At 35.5% G+C, this 16,469-nt stretch overlaps 2 protein-coding genes across 6 annotated transcripts in view; both read left to right on the top strand.

Annotated features, from left to right (window-relative positions):
- Nucleotides 1–2,267, top strand: part of mrvi1 (murine retrovirus integration site 1 homolog) — a 44,039-nt gene extending 41,772 nt beyond the window's left edge. For 4 of the 5 annotated variants that reach the window (XM_084108896.1, XM_084108895.1, XM_084108893.1 and 1 more), the window contains 2 exons: nucleotides 1,250–1,378; nucleotides 1,460–2,267. In XM_084108896.1, the coding sequence (XP_083965022.1) occupies nucleotides 1,250–1,378; nucleotides 1,460–1,700 (370 nt within the window). In that variant the 3' untranslated portion in view covers nucleotides 1,701–2,267. The remainder of the gene's footprint in view (nucleotides 1–1,249; nucleotides 1,379–1,459) is intronic. The other variant, XM_084108894.1, reaches the window with a different exon arrangement.
- Nucleotides 2,268–10,379: 8,112 nt separating this feature from the next.
- On the top strand, nucleotides 10,380–16,067 carry lyve1a (lymphatic vessel endothelial hyaluronic receptor 1a). Its single transcript, XM_084109367.1, has 6 exons — nucleotides 10,380–10,711; nucleotides 10,918–11,080; nucleotides 11,162–11,301; nucleotides 14,014–14,247; nucleotides 14,850–14,928; nucleotides 15,613–16,067. Exons 1-6 carry the CDS (start codon nucleotides 10,618–10,620, stop codon nucleotides 15,773–15,775), a joined length of 873 nt encoding a protein of 290 aa, XP_083965493.1. The 5' UTR covers nucleotides 10,380–10,617; the 3' UTR covers nucleotides 15,776–16,067.
- The last annotated feature ends 402 nt before the right edge of the window (nucleotides 16,068–16,469 follow it).

The raw sequence follows: 16,469 nt of genomic DNA, 5'->3' as shown, positions 1-16,469 counted from the left end.
CAGTGACTAGTTACATATCATGCAGTTGCATAATTGTAAAACATTCTGTAGAAACAGTGCCATTTTTATCACTTCTTTTGAAAACCAAGGTTGGGTAAAATTGGGGACCACCATAGTAGGATGCTTCCTCCTCAATATTGATTGGTTGTCAACAAATATGTGGGTTACACTTTATTTCGTTGGTCGAATTTAGACATTCTGCTAACTGTAAGTAACTTTGCAACTAACTCTCATTAGAGTATTTGAAAAGACTATAGATATAGAAAGACTGTTCAGTCCTATTACTTATGAATAGGAGAAACTGCAGCACACAATATGGCAGAATAAGTCCCGCCTTCTAAGTAAAAGAGCCAATCACTGATTGATAAAGTCATTGCATCACTGCAGCTGCCTTTAGAAGCTCTAGTTGCACATGCGCATTGGCTGGTCTAGCCTGAAAATAAGTTTTTTAATGCTATTTTAACATAAGAAACAACGGTAGCACTTTATTTTACAGTCCTGTAATTACAATAACTAGGTACTAACCCTGAACCTACCCCTAAACCTAACCTTAACCCATGCATTTACTTTACATCAACCAAAACGTTTTAAGGTAAGTACACTGTAAAATAAAGTGCAACCGAAACCACCTTTATGGGACAGTTCATGTCAGATTTTGTTGCTGAATTAAAATGTGATTTAATTGTGAGTTCGGCAAGATCTCATTAAAATCTCATGAGATTAGTGGTCAACAAATATGTTTTACCTTAAAAGGGTGATTTTTAAACCATATCCCTAGTCCTAAATATGTTGTTAGAGCTTTATTGTAGCACTACATTATTTCAACCCTGTTTCATTAAGTTTGGAATTCATAAACCGTAGGCTACTTAAGATTTGAAGATGCAAAAAAAGGACAGCTTTATTAGACAGCAAGCAAATATTGCACCGCATCACATTATTAACAGTCATTCATTCTTGTGCTTTATGCCAAGAATAATAATTTTTCTGTAAAAAAAACAAAAACATTTGAACAATTGAGCTTGATGAGGCAAATATACTGTTCACTAGCGTTTTAAAGTTTGGGGTTGGTCAGATTTTGTAATGTTTTACAAACTCTACATAGACCACCAAAGCATGATATTTTGATTTCAATAAAAGCTAAATAGCACAGCATACTGCATAAATGCATTCTTTTAAGCTTTACTAAACATTTTTAAGCTTGACACTGTACATTAATTAGTCTACTGTATTATAAACATCTTCACTGCAGATACCAAGAAGGACTTAAGAGATCTAAAGAACTTCAGGAGCTGATCGAGGAGGAAGAGAAAGCAGAAGAGAAGCAGGAGTCTGAAGAAGAAACTAGAGGAAATCCCGATAAAGACAGGAAGTCTAATAGGTAACCCTGACTTCAAAGTGTTTGGCTGTCACATCATTTTCAATAAATCTCTCGTCACGTTGCTTTTGTGCTTTATTTCAGCAGGTTTGAGGAGGCATTAGAGGTCATTGACCGGATATGCCCCAAATTCTTCCGACGGAATCGGGTGCTTTGGATCGTCCTCACTCTGTTCTTTGCTTCATTCGTATTGGTCAATGTCATAAACTTCTTCAGTAGCCGCTACAGTGACAGCGGAGACACGTCTGCAGAGAAGTCCGCCATTCCAGGCAAGAAGAAGTTTTTTGGACTGAATGTAGGGTCGAAGACTCCTGCCCCTGAATGACATTATTCCCTCATCAAATACAGCTCATATTGTTTCTACGAGTCTTTCACACTGCATTTAGTGAATAGCAGAACTACCTGTTATTGTTTAGGGACCAAGTGTGGTTAGATGAGGAATCAGATTTGCATTGATAAGTTATATTACTTGAGGTTGGGAAAGTTACTGCAGAGAAACGTTTTATGCGACTAATGTCACAGTTGATATATGATTATACCACTCAAACCTTATGATTAAACTTCTCAGGTTTTGTGAAATATATATATTTGAAATATTAACTACAATATTTAATACAGAATTTGGTACAGTATGTTTTCAATTCTTTGCAATTGTCTATGTTGTTTATTTGAATTGACATTCCAAGGTAGATCCTGAAGTGCAATATTTTGCAGCTGGTAGTTGACGGTTGTGTGTGGGCTTGTGCCTTCAGAGCACTGATTTTAATAGTACAGAATTTTTCACAACTTTGAAGAGCACTTTTAACTAGCATGAAAGAATTCATATTTGCACATGTGTGCTTGTGTTTACTGTTGTGCCACTTCACCTTGTAATAAAGGTGTTTGAAAATCAGGCCTGTTTGTTTCTGGAGTACATGCGATATTTATTGCTCCAGTTTTTCACAATGTAGTAAATAGGTGAATTTTTCCAAAAAAATTATTGATCCTATTTCAAAAGAAAAACAAAATTATTGATAACAATTTATTTTAAAGGGCACCTATTATGCAAAATTCACTTTTACATGGTGTTTGAACATAAATGTGTGTTGGCAGTGTGTGAGCAAAACCACCCTAGAATGATAAAAATCCACCCAGTGTTTTTTTTACAATCTCAATAAATCATAAGCACTGTCTCAGAACGAGCTGTTGTAAGATTCGGTGCAATGTGACGTAGAATTGCACAAGCCCCACCGACGTGGTTTGATTGACACTGTGGTTACCCCGCCCTCGGTGATCTGTACACCATCGCCATTGTTTCAACGACAGCCGGTAATGTCTCCTAAGAAATGTAGGTGTTCTGTTGTGGGATGTAAGAATGGACATAGTAGTCTTCACTGACATCAGAGCCACTGAAAACACAGCGGATGCATTTTATTTATGAAGAAAAGGCGCCACTTAAACTTCCTAAATACGTTTGCGAGAGTCATTTTCTGACTGACTGTTTAGTGAACGAGGGTCAAAGTTAATCCTCAAGTGTGGATCATTGCCTACTGTTCGCGATCCAACGTCACCTCCAGAAGAAGTAAGTGTATTTTATGATTTTTGAGCAAATAGTCATTTCAATCGATGTCAGCCAGTTCAACAACAATGCGTCTAAAGCTATTTATTGTCGTCGTCATAGGATGTTTCAACAAACAACGTCAGACAGTTTTATGTCACGTATCATTTTTTGCAGCAATTACAAATTTAAATAAATTAATACCTGCTCTATCTCCATAGAAAGTAGCCTAACGTCTATCACCCTGCAGCATTTGTTTTCTGTTTTTTTGCATTTGTTTTTTGCCATCTTCTCACATTTGCCACATAAGCACCTGTATGACAAGTAATGTCAACATGACGAAACAGCACCCCTCGCATAAATATAATTTAGTTTGTACTTAGCAAACGTTATCACAGTATTTGTGTGTGTGTAGTTTCAAAAAATTGCGCGAACGTTATCACAATTTGTGTGTGTGTGTGTTGCACATCCATAATTGCAAAGGGGACGCGATTAAAACTTTGTAAGTACATAAATGTATCAAATAACCATTCCGAGACGTCTTGGTCCATTCTCATTCGTGTTTATTCTGCCAGACTCTCTTCATCATCTGGGTCCAGCAGGGCGGGGATATGCAGCTCATTTACATTTAAGGTGGTACACACCAAAACAGCTCTTTTTAAAACAGACCCCAAAAATGACATTTTCAAATGGTTATAATAAATTAACTGTGGGGTATTTTGTGCTGAAACTTCACAAATACATTCTGGGGACACCCAAGACCAATATTACATCTTGTAAAAAGGGGCATAATAGGTGCCCTTTAAAGGAGTCATGACCTGTAATTTTCACTTTTCCACGAGGAAAAATGTATGTTATGATTGCCTAACGATTATACACTGGCCGGGAAGCCGATATTTAAAAGTGAAGCGTTTGTTTACCCCTGGGTTCGTCAACCAGCCCACGTGCACGCGCACTCAAATACGTGATGTTAATTTCTGCGCCGACTTGACGTCAAGTCGGCGCAGGATATACCATATATGGACACCACAGACCTATGCTGCAGGAAGCCCGCCCTGCCCCTCTCCCTCTCATATTCAGTCGAGCGCCGCCATTACTGAATTCCGATTCGAAGTACGCACTCGACCGTGAAAGATGCAGAAATGTTCACAACTTGCGCCATGATGTCATTTTGGAATGATATGCTGAAGCGTTACCTGCGGTGTCAACCCCCCTCCTTCCTGCCACCAATCAACGCGCCCCTCATTTGCATTATTACAATGACCGTCCACGACAGCCAAAAAATCGCATCAGATCTCGCGAGACAATAATGCCTTCAGAAATAAGGGTCAGAGGAGCTCTGTGTTTATTTATTTTTTCACTTTTTTTCAACTTTTCTTTTTTAGAAGGGCCTGAAAGACTATAATAGAGCGTGGGTATCCAAGGTAATACTAGGTTATGACTCCTTTAAGGTGACGCAGTTACATGTTACTACATGTAATAACGGTAAATTATGCTTATACTACGGGGCTTCTGAATGCTTGAATCTGATTGGTTGACAAACATTCTAAGGTGTGCAATTATTTTCAGGGAAACGCACGGCTAAAGTAGTTCCAGGCATAGATATCATATATAAACGCTAGATGTCTCGTGCGCGCTGCTGGCCAATGGAGGTCGACGTCCGCACGTGGCGGCCATCTTGCCACAGACAGCTCTCTCACTCGTAACATGGTGCATGTACTTTTAAATAACCATAACTTGCTAAATTTTCTACCGATTTTCAAACGGTTTGGTTTGTTATAAACGTCAGAGATGTAGTTATGACACTGCATACATACACTGCATATATATGAATAATTATAACATACATGTTCAAGCATTCGGAATTATAGCCACGTTAATAACGTTTGTAAGAAACCAAACCGTTTGTAAATCCGTCAAGATTTCAGCGAGATAAGAGGATTTGTGTGCGTGCTGATCACTCACCTTACATTAAGCCTGCCTGTGACAAGATGGCCGAACGGTGATGCCGGAAGTGACTGCGCCATAAGACATCTAGCGTTTATATATGATATCTATGGTTCCAGGCAGGTCTTGACCGCATTACATGTTCATATCACTTCGCCAAATGATTTCAGTTATTTCAAATGTCCTTGCAGCCTAAAACAGCAAAAGAACCAAAACCCACAACAACACTTACAAATTATTAGTTTTTTTTGCGACAAAATTACTTTTGGTACACAGGTAATTCACATACGCTTAATCTCTCTCTCTCTCTCTCTCTCTCTCTCTCTCTCTCTCTGTATAACTGCACTGCATTAGTCTGCTATCAGTGGCTCAAGCCTCCATTGCTAGCTCTAAAATGACGTTTTGGAATTACCAATGGATGCTTTGGATGAGATACGTAAGAAATTAGTCCTACTACACACAAGATTATTTTAAGGAAAAAAACCTGACATGTGTCTTTAAATACATCATCTGAACATTGTTTTGAGGTGTGGTAACCATAATATAAGTATAACATAGTATAATAATTGAATACTAATGCACACCCTAACGTTCAAAATAATTAATTGGTTTGAGTAGGCCAAACTTAAATTATACAAATTAGTTCCATCAAATGAACTTTTATGAGTATTTAAAACTTTCTTTTTCTTTTGAGTTCACAAAACTGAGAACATACTAAGTATGTTGAATTGTTGAATCGTTTTAATTTCTATGAACTTGTTTCTTTTAATTTAGACAAACTTAACTTTAACTGAAACTGGGCTGGGATGTCTATTCCCAGCATGATTTGCCATGACACTTAAAAGGGAGAGTAAATGCTAAAATTAAGTGTTATAAAATGTTTTTTTGTGCCAGATTAATGTTAAGTAGGAGATTTAGTGTTTAAGGTTCCACTTTATTTCTATAGTCCACTTTAGACATTCTACCAACTATAAGTAACTTTGCAACTACATGTCAATTATCTCTCATTAGAATGTCTGTTTGGGAACCATCAAAATAAAGTGTTAGCAGATATTAAGCAGACAGTCTACTAATACTCTAATGAGAGTTAGTTAACACGTAGTTGCAAAGTTACTTATAGTTAGTCAAATGTCTCAAGTGGATTATCGAAATAAAGTGTTACAGTGTTTAATGTTTTGTTATGCTAGTTTAGAACAGTTTCTGTTATGTTGAATGTTTTAAATTTCTTAACTTAAAAAATGTGATGTAACTGATTACCTCAAATTATTTGAGTTTTGCTAACTTATTCGGGTTTACAGTGTGTGTTACAGTTACAAGTAACTAACCGTAACTGTATTGTAAGTATATGTAGTTAATTCATATTATTCAGTACTTATTAGAGTAAGTACAATGTAACTACGTCACCTTAAAAAAGTTCAAATGAAGTGTAACCAAATAATTACAGTTGTGGTCAGAATTATTGGCACCCCTGGTAAATATGATCAAAGATGGCTGTAAAAATAAATTTGCATTGTCTATCCTTTTGATCTTTCATTAAGAAAATTCACAAAAATCTGACCTTTAATTGAAGTAAAATAATTGAAATTGGGGGGGAAATCACATTATGAAATAAATACTTTTCTCACAAACACATTTTATTAAATAGTTTTTTCAAACCTTTTGCCAAGATAACAGCTCTGAGTTTTCTCCTATAATGCCTGATGAGTTTGGAGAACAACTGACAAGATATCATAGACATTCCTCCATACAGAATCTCTCCAGATCCTTCAGATTCACAAGTTCATGGTGCTTCTTCTCTTCAGTTCACCATTTTCTACAGGGTTCAGGTCTGGGACTGGGATGGTCATGGCAGAAGCTTCATTTTGTGCTCAGTGACACATTTTTGTGTTGATTTTGATGTTTGTTTTGGATTGTTGTCCTGATGGAAGATCCAACCACGGCCCATTATAATCAATCAATCAATCAATCAATCAATCAATCAAAGCTTTATTAAGAACACACATGGTCCAAAACACAAACAAATACAAAAAAAAAAAAAAGATTATAAATATAAGATTTCTAGGCTGTCAGGTTTTGATTTTCTATCTGTTGGTATTTGCTAGAACCCATGACACCATGTATCTGAACAAGATGTCCAGGACCTCCAGCAAAAAAAAAAAAAAATAAGCCCACAACATATAAGATCCAGCAGTATATTTAACCTAACCGTAGGCATGGGGTGCTTTTTATCCTTTTTATCTCGTGGGTTTGCTGCCAAAAAGCCCTTTTTTTAGTTTCAACTGGCCACAGAATCCGGTCCCTTTTGAAGTTCCAGTCGTGTCTGACAACTGAATATGCTGGAGTTTATTTTTGGAGGAGCGAGGATAATTTTTCTTGAAACCCTCCCAAACAACATGTGGGGATGTAGGGGTTGTTTGATATTTTTTTTAGGCTTTCTGACCCCCAAGACTCAAGTAATCTCTGCAATTCTCCATCTATGATCCTTGGAGAGTCTTTGGCCACTCAAACTTTCCTCCTCACCATCCATTAAATTAAGGCAATATAGACACACGTCCTCTACCTGGCAGATTCGTAAAATCTTTAGTTGATTGGAACTTCTTAATTATTGCCCCGATGGTCAAAATGGGGGATTTTCAATTCTTTAGATATTTTCTTACAGCCAATTTCTATTTTGTGATGCTCAACAATCTTTTGATGCACATCAGAACTATATTCTTTGGTTTTACTCATCGTGATGGATGATTAAGGGAATTTGGCCTTTGTGTTTCCTCATATTTAAACTCCTGTGAAACAAGAAGTCATAGCTGGACAATTTCATGCTCCTAGTCACTCTGGTGTGCTAAAAAAGGTAAATATTAATGGGAATATACTTAAGAGATATTTTACTCGTAAAAAATTCTAGGGGTGCAAATAATTGTGTGAAATTCTGCATATTTTATGATATATCAATGCAAGTTGCTTTCAGTTAAAACAGCTCAAACATGCATTTTAGTCTGCTTAAGCTTTGTCTGTGGAACCAGGGGGAAAGGTTTCACAGTACCGTACAGTAAATAGGTGAATTAAAAATAAACAGGTCATATTTCACCCCCCAAAGAAAATAAAGAGTAAAAACAAAATAATTAAGCATATATATATATATATATATATATATATTATTGTTATCATGACTTTCAAGTGCATTTTCCCTGCAAATTCTAATTTTAATTTCTGTAATAATGAGTTAAGTACAACAAATGGAACCGAGATGTAGTATGTATATTTAAATAATATAATTATTAAAAATAATAATAATACATTTTCTCAGTAATGAAAATGACATGAAATTAAAATTTTACAGTGCAACAATATTGTGTTATTTTCTTTGTCAAAAATATTGAAAATTCTTTAAAATATATATATTTTCTGTTTATACGGGCAAAATATTATTGTCAGGTTCTTTCCAGAGAAATTATTTGCTAATTTTTTCCAAGTCACTTCCTGGCAGTGAAATGATGATGTTGTATGATTGTAAGTGTGTGTGTGTTGGAGAGATGTTTTGCCGGAAGTGGGATAGAGCTGTGTCTGCGTTATATCACAGGAAGTTAGATCAGCCCGTTAATAAGCAAGCACAAGGGAACAAAAGGAAATTGTCCATTTGAGAGACCAAAGCCGAACAAACAACTCAAGAGGTCACAGAGATCTAAGCACATCATCTATCTGAGCCGTCTTCATAAACAACAGAGAATCAATTCAGAGCTGCTACACTCTTCTTCAAATTGATAAATGTCACACATATTAAGAGTCACTGAAAATACTATAGACTATAAAATTGTTTTATGACTCAACCTAAAAATTTTACTTCAAAGAAATTTTGCAATATCACTGAACACGTCTCTATTAGGTGACACCAATAAAAATAAAAACAGAATACAGATAAAGTTTTTTTGACTTGATGAATAGTCAAATGAACAGTAAAATCTCTTTAATCTCATGTTTTCTTCATAGGTTGCTAATTGGAGACTTTTGCTTGTCTCCTTCTTAAATGATTCTATCAAGAAAAAGACCCAAGTAATTTCACATAGATCGCTAGTGTTTTAGAAGAAATGTCTCACACTTTGCCATGATATGCCAAAAAATCTGAGATTTCAAAATGCCTATTTCTGCCACATAAAAAAAAAAACTTTGATAAATCATAATTCTAAAATAAAAAGTAAACATTATGAGATAAGTCATATTATGAGATAAAAGTCTGAAAGGTTTTTTACTTTTTTGTCATGATTCAGGCTTTGTCATAATTACATTTTTTAACTCATAATTTTTAACTTTTTATATCAGAATTTTACAATTTTGACATCTTGTGTCATAATTACGTATTTTTATCTCATGATTTAAATTTGTTTATCTCATAATTATGGCTTTTTGATCTCATAGTTTTGTTTGTTTGTCATAATGATTTACCAAAGCATAATGTTTTTCTTGTAGAGATAGGCTTCATTGGTGATCATAATTATGACTTTTATAGCAATTATGATTTACCAATGCATGTTTTTTTTTCTTATGGTTTTTCATATCATAATTATGACTTTTACTTATTAGTATCTCATAATTTTGACTTTTTGTCATAATTATGACTTTTACTTAGTATCTCTTAATTTAAACCCTTTGTAATAATTTACTTATAATTTTTTATTTTTTGTCACAATTATGAATTAGTATCTCATAATTATGACTTTTTAATCTCATAGTTTTTCTCATTAATCTCATTATAATTTACCAAAGCATGATTTTTTTCTTGTGTGGAGATTATGAGAAATTATGAGAAAGCATAATTTTGACTTTTGCAGAATCATTATGATTTATCAAAGCATGATTTCTTATGATTTTTTAACGTCATAATTATGACTTACTTGTATCTCATAAGTTTGACTTTTTGTCATAATTCTGACTTTTACTTAGTATATCTTAATTTCAACTTTTTGTAATAATTATGACTTTTTATCTCATAATTGTTTACTTTTATGTCATTATTATGACTTAGTATCTCATAATTTTGACCTTTTATGTCATCATTTTGATTTAATAGTTTCATCTGTTTGTCATTATTGAAAATTGGCTTCCATAGTGATCAGTTGTCTCAGGGAATTTAGGAAAAACATCCGAGACAAAGTTGGGTTACACTTTATTTTAAGGTGTGAGTGTTACAGTATAATTACACATTTTAATGCTGGGTAATATTAATTAGCAACATGCACTTATATGGGTTAGGATTATGAATAGGTTGTGATTCAGGGTTAGTTTCATGTAATTGTGCATCATTTACTGTTACTACTACATGTAACAAGGACACTGTAAAAGTTGATATTGAAATGACTGGACAATTTTCCTCTGGCTTATGGATTTCCTGCCATTGGTTACGGATTTCTACCGTTCTTGCTATGACACAAAGGATGTAAACGTTTGACTGTGTGGTGCAGTGCGTCAGCAGGTCTTCAATCATCACTGGGTGTTTTCATGGTGAAAACATTCTCGCCTTGGCCTGAAGCAGACTCCTGAAGAGCCCCGTCCCTCATAGATGCCAGCGCACCTCCTGTTTCCTCTTCCCCACCGCGCTGGCTTGGTCATGACACTTTGTACGGGTCATTTATGTAATAACCGCCCCTCTACGCACAGGCCGCTCCCCTGGGGAGTTTAGCCTCCCTATAACCTCTCCACTTGGCACTCAGGACACATCAGAGATCACACTTCGCTCAGAAACTCACAGTGAGCAGACTTCACCACCATGGCAAGAGTCTGGATGATGATGATGATGAAGATGACACTTTTCAATAGTTTATTCATGTCTAGTCTAACTTTTGACATCCATTTGGTAAAAGGTAAGAGCATTTATTTATCTTAATCATCTTTGGATGTTTACTACTTTTAATGAGATGTCTATATTGAATGCCTAGATTATATGACTTTATACATGACTCAGACCGCTTATAAATAATAACAAATACTATTTTGACTCACCTTTAACAGTTTGTAATACAAAATCGTTAACTGCATTATATTTCTTTTTTGTTCCTCTAATGGGCAGTGAACCCTAAACAAGCCATCTCCGGTGTGACTGAAATTTCCATTGGAAAGGAATACGCCTTAAATGCATCGGCAGCCAGAGATCTTTGTGAGCATCTTGGTTTGACTATTGCAAGCAAAGCACAGGTGACAGAGGCACAGAAACATGGTCTGGAGTCATGCAGGTAAAAACAATATACAATGGACCATTATATAAACACATTAAATTGTCAATTTAAATAACATTTTTTCTTTTTAAATCTCAGGTTCGGGTGGATCGACGAGCAAATAGCTGTTGTTCCCCGAGTTCAGGTTAAAGCGAACTGTGGCAGTGGCAAGACTGGGATTGTCGTGTGGCGTGCAGATCCCAATAAAGAATTTGATGTGTTTTGCTTCAATTCAACAGGTAAAATATTTGGCTTGACTGTGAATAATTGTTAGATACTGTGGTTAGGTATCCATGATTGGCAATCACGTATACTAGGGGTGGAACGGTACATGTATTCGTATTGAACCGAAACGGTACGGGCATCACGGTTCATCATTTTGCTTATGCAGGACATCATTCAAACTGCAAAGTGTTTAAGTTACTGTTAATTAAAATTTTAAGGAAAACAAATATATTGATCTGAAATATAGCAAATTAATTTTCAATTCATTCAGGCACAATTACCAAACATATCTCAAGGTCTTTTTGTCTTTTTAGTAATTTAATTAATAAACTAATTATATAAAACTATTGTCAATGCACTACAAATAAACTGAAAAAAATACAAGGCTTAAGTAATGTATTTTCCTTTGGTGGTACAGCCTGAGACATGCACAAGCCTTCTGCATTTTTGTTTTGCTTTTCCCTCCATTGTACCGAACTCGTACCGAACCGTGATGTCTGAACCGAGGTATGAACCGAACCGTGACTTCTGTGTACCGTTCCACCCCTAACGTATACACACATATTTTTTTTCTTAAAGGTACACTTTGTAATCTTTTTTTTGTTCAAAATGAACAACATTTAAATAACGAGTCAATACATCATCAATCCTACCTCCAAAACGTGTTTTGTCTTACCCTGATTCACTATGGTAAGCCTATTATAAGTCTTTATATTTTCGACGTAACGTGATGGTTTCGCAGGAAATTGCGTACATACGTCACTCGCCCGTGCGTGTCTCGTCATTTCCTTAATTAGAGAAAAAGTTAGTTGTCACAATGAGTGAGAAAGTTTGACATGGAGAATGCGATAGCTCGTAATAAAACAAGAATCAACATTGGCTTGGTTTTTCCAACACTATCTCACGACCAATTCGTACGAATTCGTAGGAGTGAGTAAAATGTGACTAATTCGTACGAATTGCCGTGAGATCAGGTTGGCTTTTTGGAGATGGCGAGAACTGAGGGTTTTGAAACGTTGTAAAAGCGATGCAGAGATGGCGTTTTTATTACTCAATGGGTTAGTAAGGTATTATATTGAACAATAAATTGTCTTATGCAGCTCTCTAACAAAGTTGATTGTAAAGCATTATGTATTGTGAAGGTAAATTTGATTATGGCTGTTGCGGCGCTGTGCTGGAATTTATTTTCAAGGAAGCACCGTGTCTGTTAATGGGTAAAGCTACAGTAACATCTTCAGCTAGTCAGCTTGAGATCTTTTCCATCTAAACTGGTTATATCTCTTAAGCCTAGTAGTGAATGTTTTATGAGCAGCAGGAGAACCATATTCATCCGCAGTCACGCAGAGCCGAAGCACAACCAAACAATGTTCTGCAGCAAAATGAAGAGTTGTTTTTTAACCGCTAGAGGGCAAAAAGTTACATAGTGTACCTTTAATGAATTTGTCATATTCTAAATTTGCATCGTGTGATAGTAATTTGCATAAAATACGGCATAATCATCTCCATACAAAGGCTGATCCTTGGCATTCACATCAAGATAGTCAAGTAAAGCGCAGTGTGCCATTTTCAAATTAAACCAATTAAAACTAAATTAACAGTTTTATATGGATTTTTCTGACCTTTCATGAGCTGTGCCTGTTTTATTTGATTTACTATTGCTCAGAAATAATTCATATTTTTGTGAAGTCACTAGTTAGACACTAATTATATTTTTTAAAACATAGGCTTTTTAAAATTTCTAGCTTCTAAGGCAACTGTATGTGATTTATTTATTTTTGTTGCATGCATGTGGTTTCAATTGGTGCAATATTTTAGAGCAAATTTAGAATTTTATTTGAATTTTAATGCAAAATAAATGACGAATCATTAAGGTTCATACGCAGATTTTATGCACGAAGATGTGCATACAAGTGGTGAGTGAATGAGTCCCATTGATTGTAAATTAATAATAAAACAGCCAATACGTTTTAAGTACTCCTTTTCAAGTTCGTCATTTCACAGAAATATGAAAATGCTAATTCATACTTTTGTAGTATTGTCATTTAATTATTCCATAGCTAACTATGTGTTTTAAAAAAATTCGGTAACACTATTTTACAGTGTCCTTGTTACATATGTTACATGTACTTACTGTAGTAATTACAGTAAATTATGCATAATTACATGCAACTAACCCTCAACCAAATCCTAATCCAACCCTAACACTATAGCAAGTGCATGTAGTTGATTAATATTAATCAGAACTTAAATATATAATTACACTGTAACAATGACACCTTAAAATAAAGTGTAACCAAAATTTCAAGTTTCTAAGGCCACTGACTATTGAGTACGTTTTCAATTCGTGCTAAGAATTTTATTAAACGTGATGATGAATCATTAATGTTTATACACAGATTTTACGTAGAAACGTGCACACGTGTGGTTAGTGAATGAGACCTATTGATTGCAAATAACCTAAATTTCTGATGCACATTTTTTTTGTATGTACTCCTTTCCAAGTTTGTGTGTCATTTGGCATCAAATCAACACAAATTGTTAGTGTGCCAAGTAAATAGGAAATTCTGGATGTGACATCATCACAGATTGGTTTCCTATGAGGGCCAGGGATGCGGTAAAACGGAAGGCAGTGAGTGGGATGAATTGGTAAATGCTTGATCGAGGTGAACGTAACCACTGAGCCATGTCTGTTATGTAACAAGCCTTTTGGTTCTGTTTGGTTGCAGATTTCGAGATACAAAACCAGGCTGCCGCAACCAGAACGACAAGAAAGCCAATCACAACACATGCTCAATCTGGAGTTCATCTGAGAAAAACCCCATTTTCTAAACAACCTTCCCCATCGTCTCCACTCAGTTCCGTTTCTTCCTCGGTTCCTTCTTCGCGCTCTCACGGTTCCTCCGTTAACCACATGGATGATGAAGGGAAACATCTGCCCATGAGCGGCACCACAATGGATGGTAAACTGCTGCTTTCAATACGACAGAAGCTATTGTTCAGTTAATGTCGGCATGAAATCAAAATTGATCCTATTTATTTCACTAGAGCACATTACTAGTCTTGTGGAAAACAATTTATCCATGCAAATTAATCCACAAAAATAAATAAATGAACAGCGTGCTGAATGGAACACCTGCTTTTCAAAATCCAATCAATTCCCAAAGGAAAAAACAAGCCACGCCCTCTATTTTTCTCATTCAATATTCCGTTTCACTCAGAAAATATAGTCGGTCGCAACTTCTGGTTCACATAGACTTTCATGCATGAAATGGAAGTTGCAAAAGTCTATTGTCCTTATTGTGATGTATAATTGAGTGAAATGAAGGGCGGGACTTGTCCATCAGGAGATGATTGGATTGTTGAGGAGGGGAAATAATTTTGATGAAAGGTCATGAGATTATATATATAAAATGATGTGCACGGATAAATCCTAAATAATAAACACGTAATATTCCATAAAAAGAAAAAAAGAATTTGTCCATTTTGGTTTCATGGTGACTTTAAAAAATAAAGTCACCCAAAGCTGTCTTGTATTTACTGTTATCTCTTTTCTGATTTGCAGCTGTTCCAGCTGCCTTACTGATCACAGTCACCTTTGCAGTCATGCTTGCTGTATTTATAGCACTTTACTATTTCAAAACGTAAGTTTTTCAATTATTAACTTTATCAAAATGTTAGGTTCTGAACTTCAGAGCAAATCCCCAGAATTCCAGAGCTAATTTTTAATTATAGACTTTTTTCACTCATTGAAAAGTTTAAATCCTGAGAATAAACATGTTTTAATCATATCCACTCACATTAAATGTTCAGTCATATCAGTATTAAGAGCAGGCGCGCTCAACTCGCAAAATAGTTTATGGGTGCGAGTAATAAAAAACGTTTATCAAAAGTAAAGATGAAAAACCGCACTCTCAGGTTCTATTTTCATACATTTATTATTACTATGTCCTCACAAACGCGTTTCGGCCTAAGCCATCATCAGTGTGTACACACTGATGATGGCTTAGGCCGAAACGCGTTTGTGAGGACATAGTAATAATAAATGTATGAAAATAGAACCTGAGAGTGCAGTCATATCAGTAGCCAACCCAGACAGCAACAGTGTCGGCCTAGATCCGGGACACATCTGGTACATGTGGATTCCACGAGTACCGGATGTGAGCCGGATCTGGGCCAAAACTATGTTGCTTTCTGGATAATAAAAGCTGTGTACTGCACATTTCTACAATGAAATTGGTAACATAAACGATCCCATAGATGTGATGCTTCATCCATCCAGTCTAAGATGGCTGCCATATGAGTTCTGAATTGTTTCTGCACTACAGGAACAGACCCTGCAGGACGCGGGGTGACGGCGAGCAGCAGAAGGAGTACATTGAGACGGAGGTTTGGGAGCACTGTAAGACAGACCTGCAGAAACCACAGGAGGAGCATGTGGAGGAGAACGAGGAAGAAAACAACAGCAGCGCTTCTACAGACCAACACTGACATTTCTGCCTGTGTATTTATCAGGACATCATGTTTGTAGACATTGATTGTCTGAAGAGACTGAAGTGTCTGTGTGTGTCATGATGTTTTGTAATAAACTACAAAATTGACACTGGACAATGGACATTTAATTCAGATGGATTGTTCTAAAAGTTTTTCAAAGTGTTACTTTGCTTGAGATATGTATATACACTACAAAAGTTTGAAATAATTATGATTTTTTTAATGTCTTTGAAAGAAGTCTATTATTCTCAAGGCTTTATTTAATAAAAAAATACAGTAGAAACATCAATGTTGTGGAATATTATTACAATTCGAAATAACTGTTTTCTATTGTAATGTATTTTAAAATGTAATTTATTCCTGTGATGGAAGGATGAGAATGTGTGTGTGTGTGTGTGTGTATATATTATATATATATTCTTTTAATGGATAAAACATTACAAAGAAAGTAAAACATAAATGAAAAAGTTTTATTACAGTTAAAACCCACCAGTAATCATGATGTACTTATGTAATTAGTGTTAGTGACAGTAAGATTACAGCTAATATTTTTGTGCATAACTACTGAATTTGTGGTTCTGGTCCCCCATGCACAGGTCACTGGTGAAATACTCATAATTCTGCTTTGGCAAAGATACAGAATTGCGTTAGACACAATAGCTGGCACAGTAGCACTGAATTAGCATTGCAT

Source organism: Abramis brama (assembly GCF_963993115.1).
Source record: "Abramis brama genome assembly, chromosome: 3".
In the NCBI taxonomy this organism is placed as follows: domain Eukaryota; kingdom Metazoa; phylum Chordata; class Actinopteri; order Cypriniformes; family Leuciscidae; genus Abramis; species Abramis brama.
The sequence above is the reverse complement of the archived record's forward strand: the minus strand, read 5'-3'. Positions and strand labels throughout refer to the sequence as shown.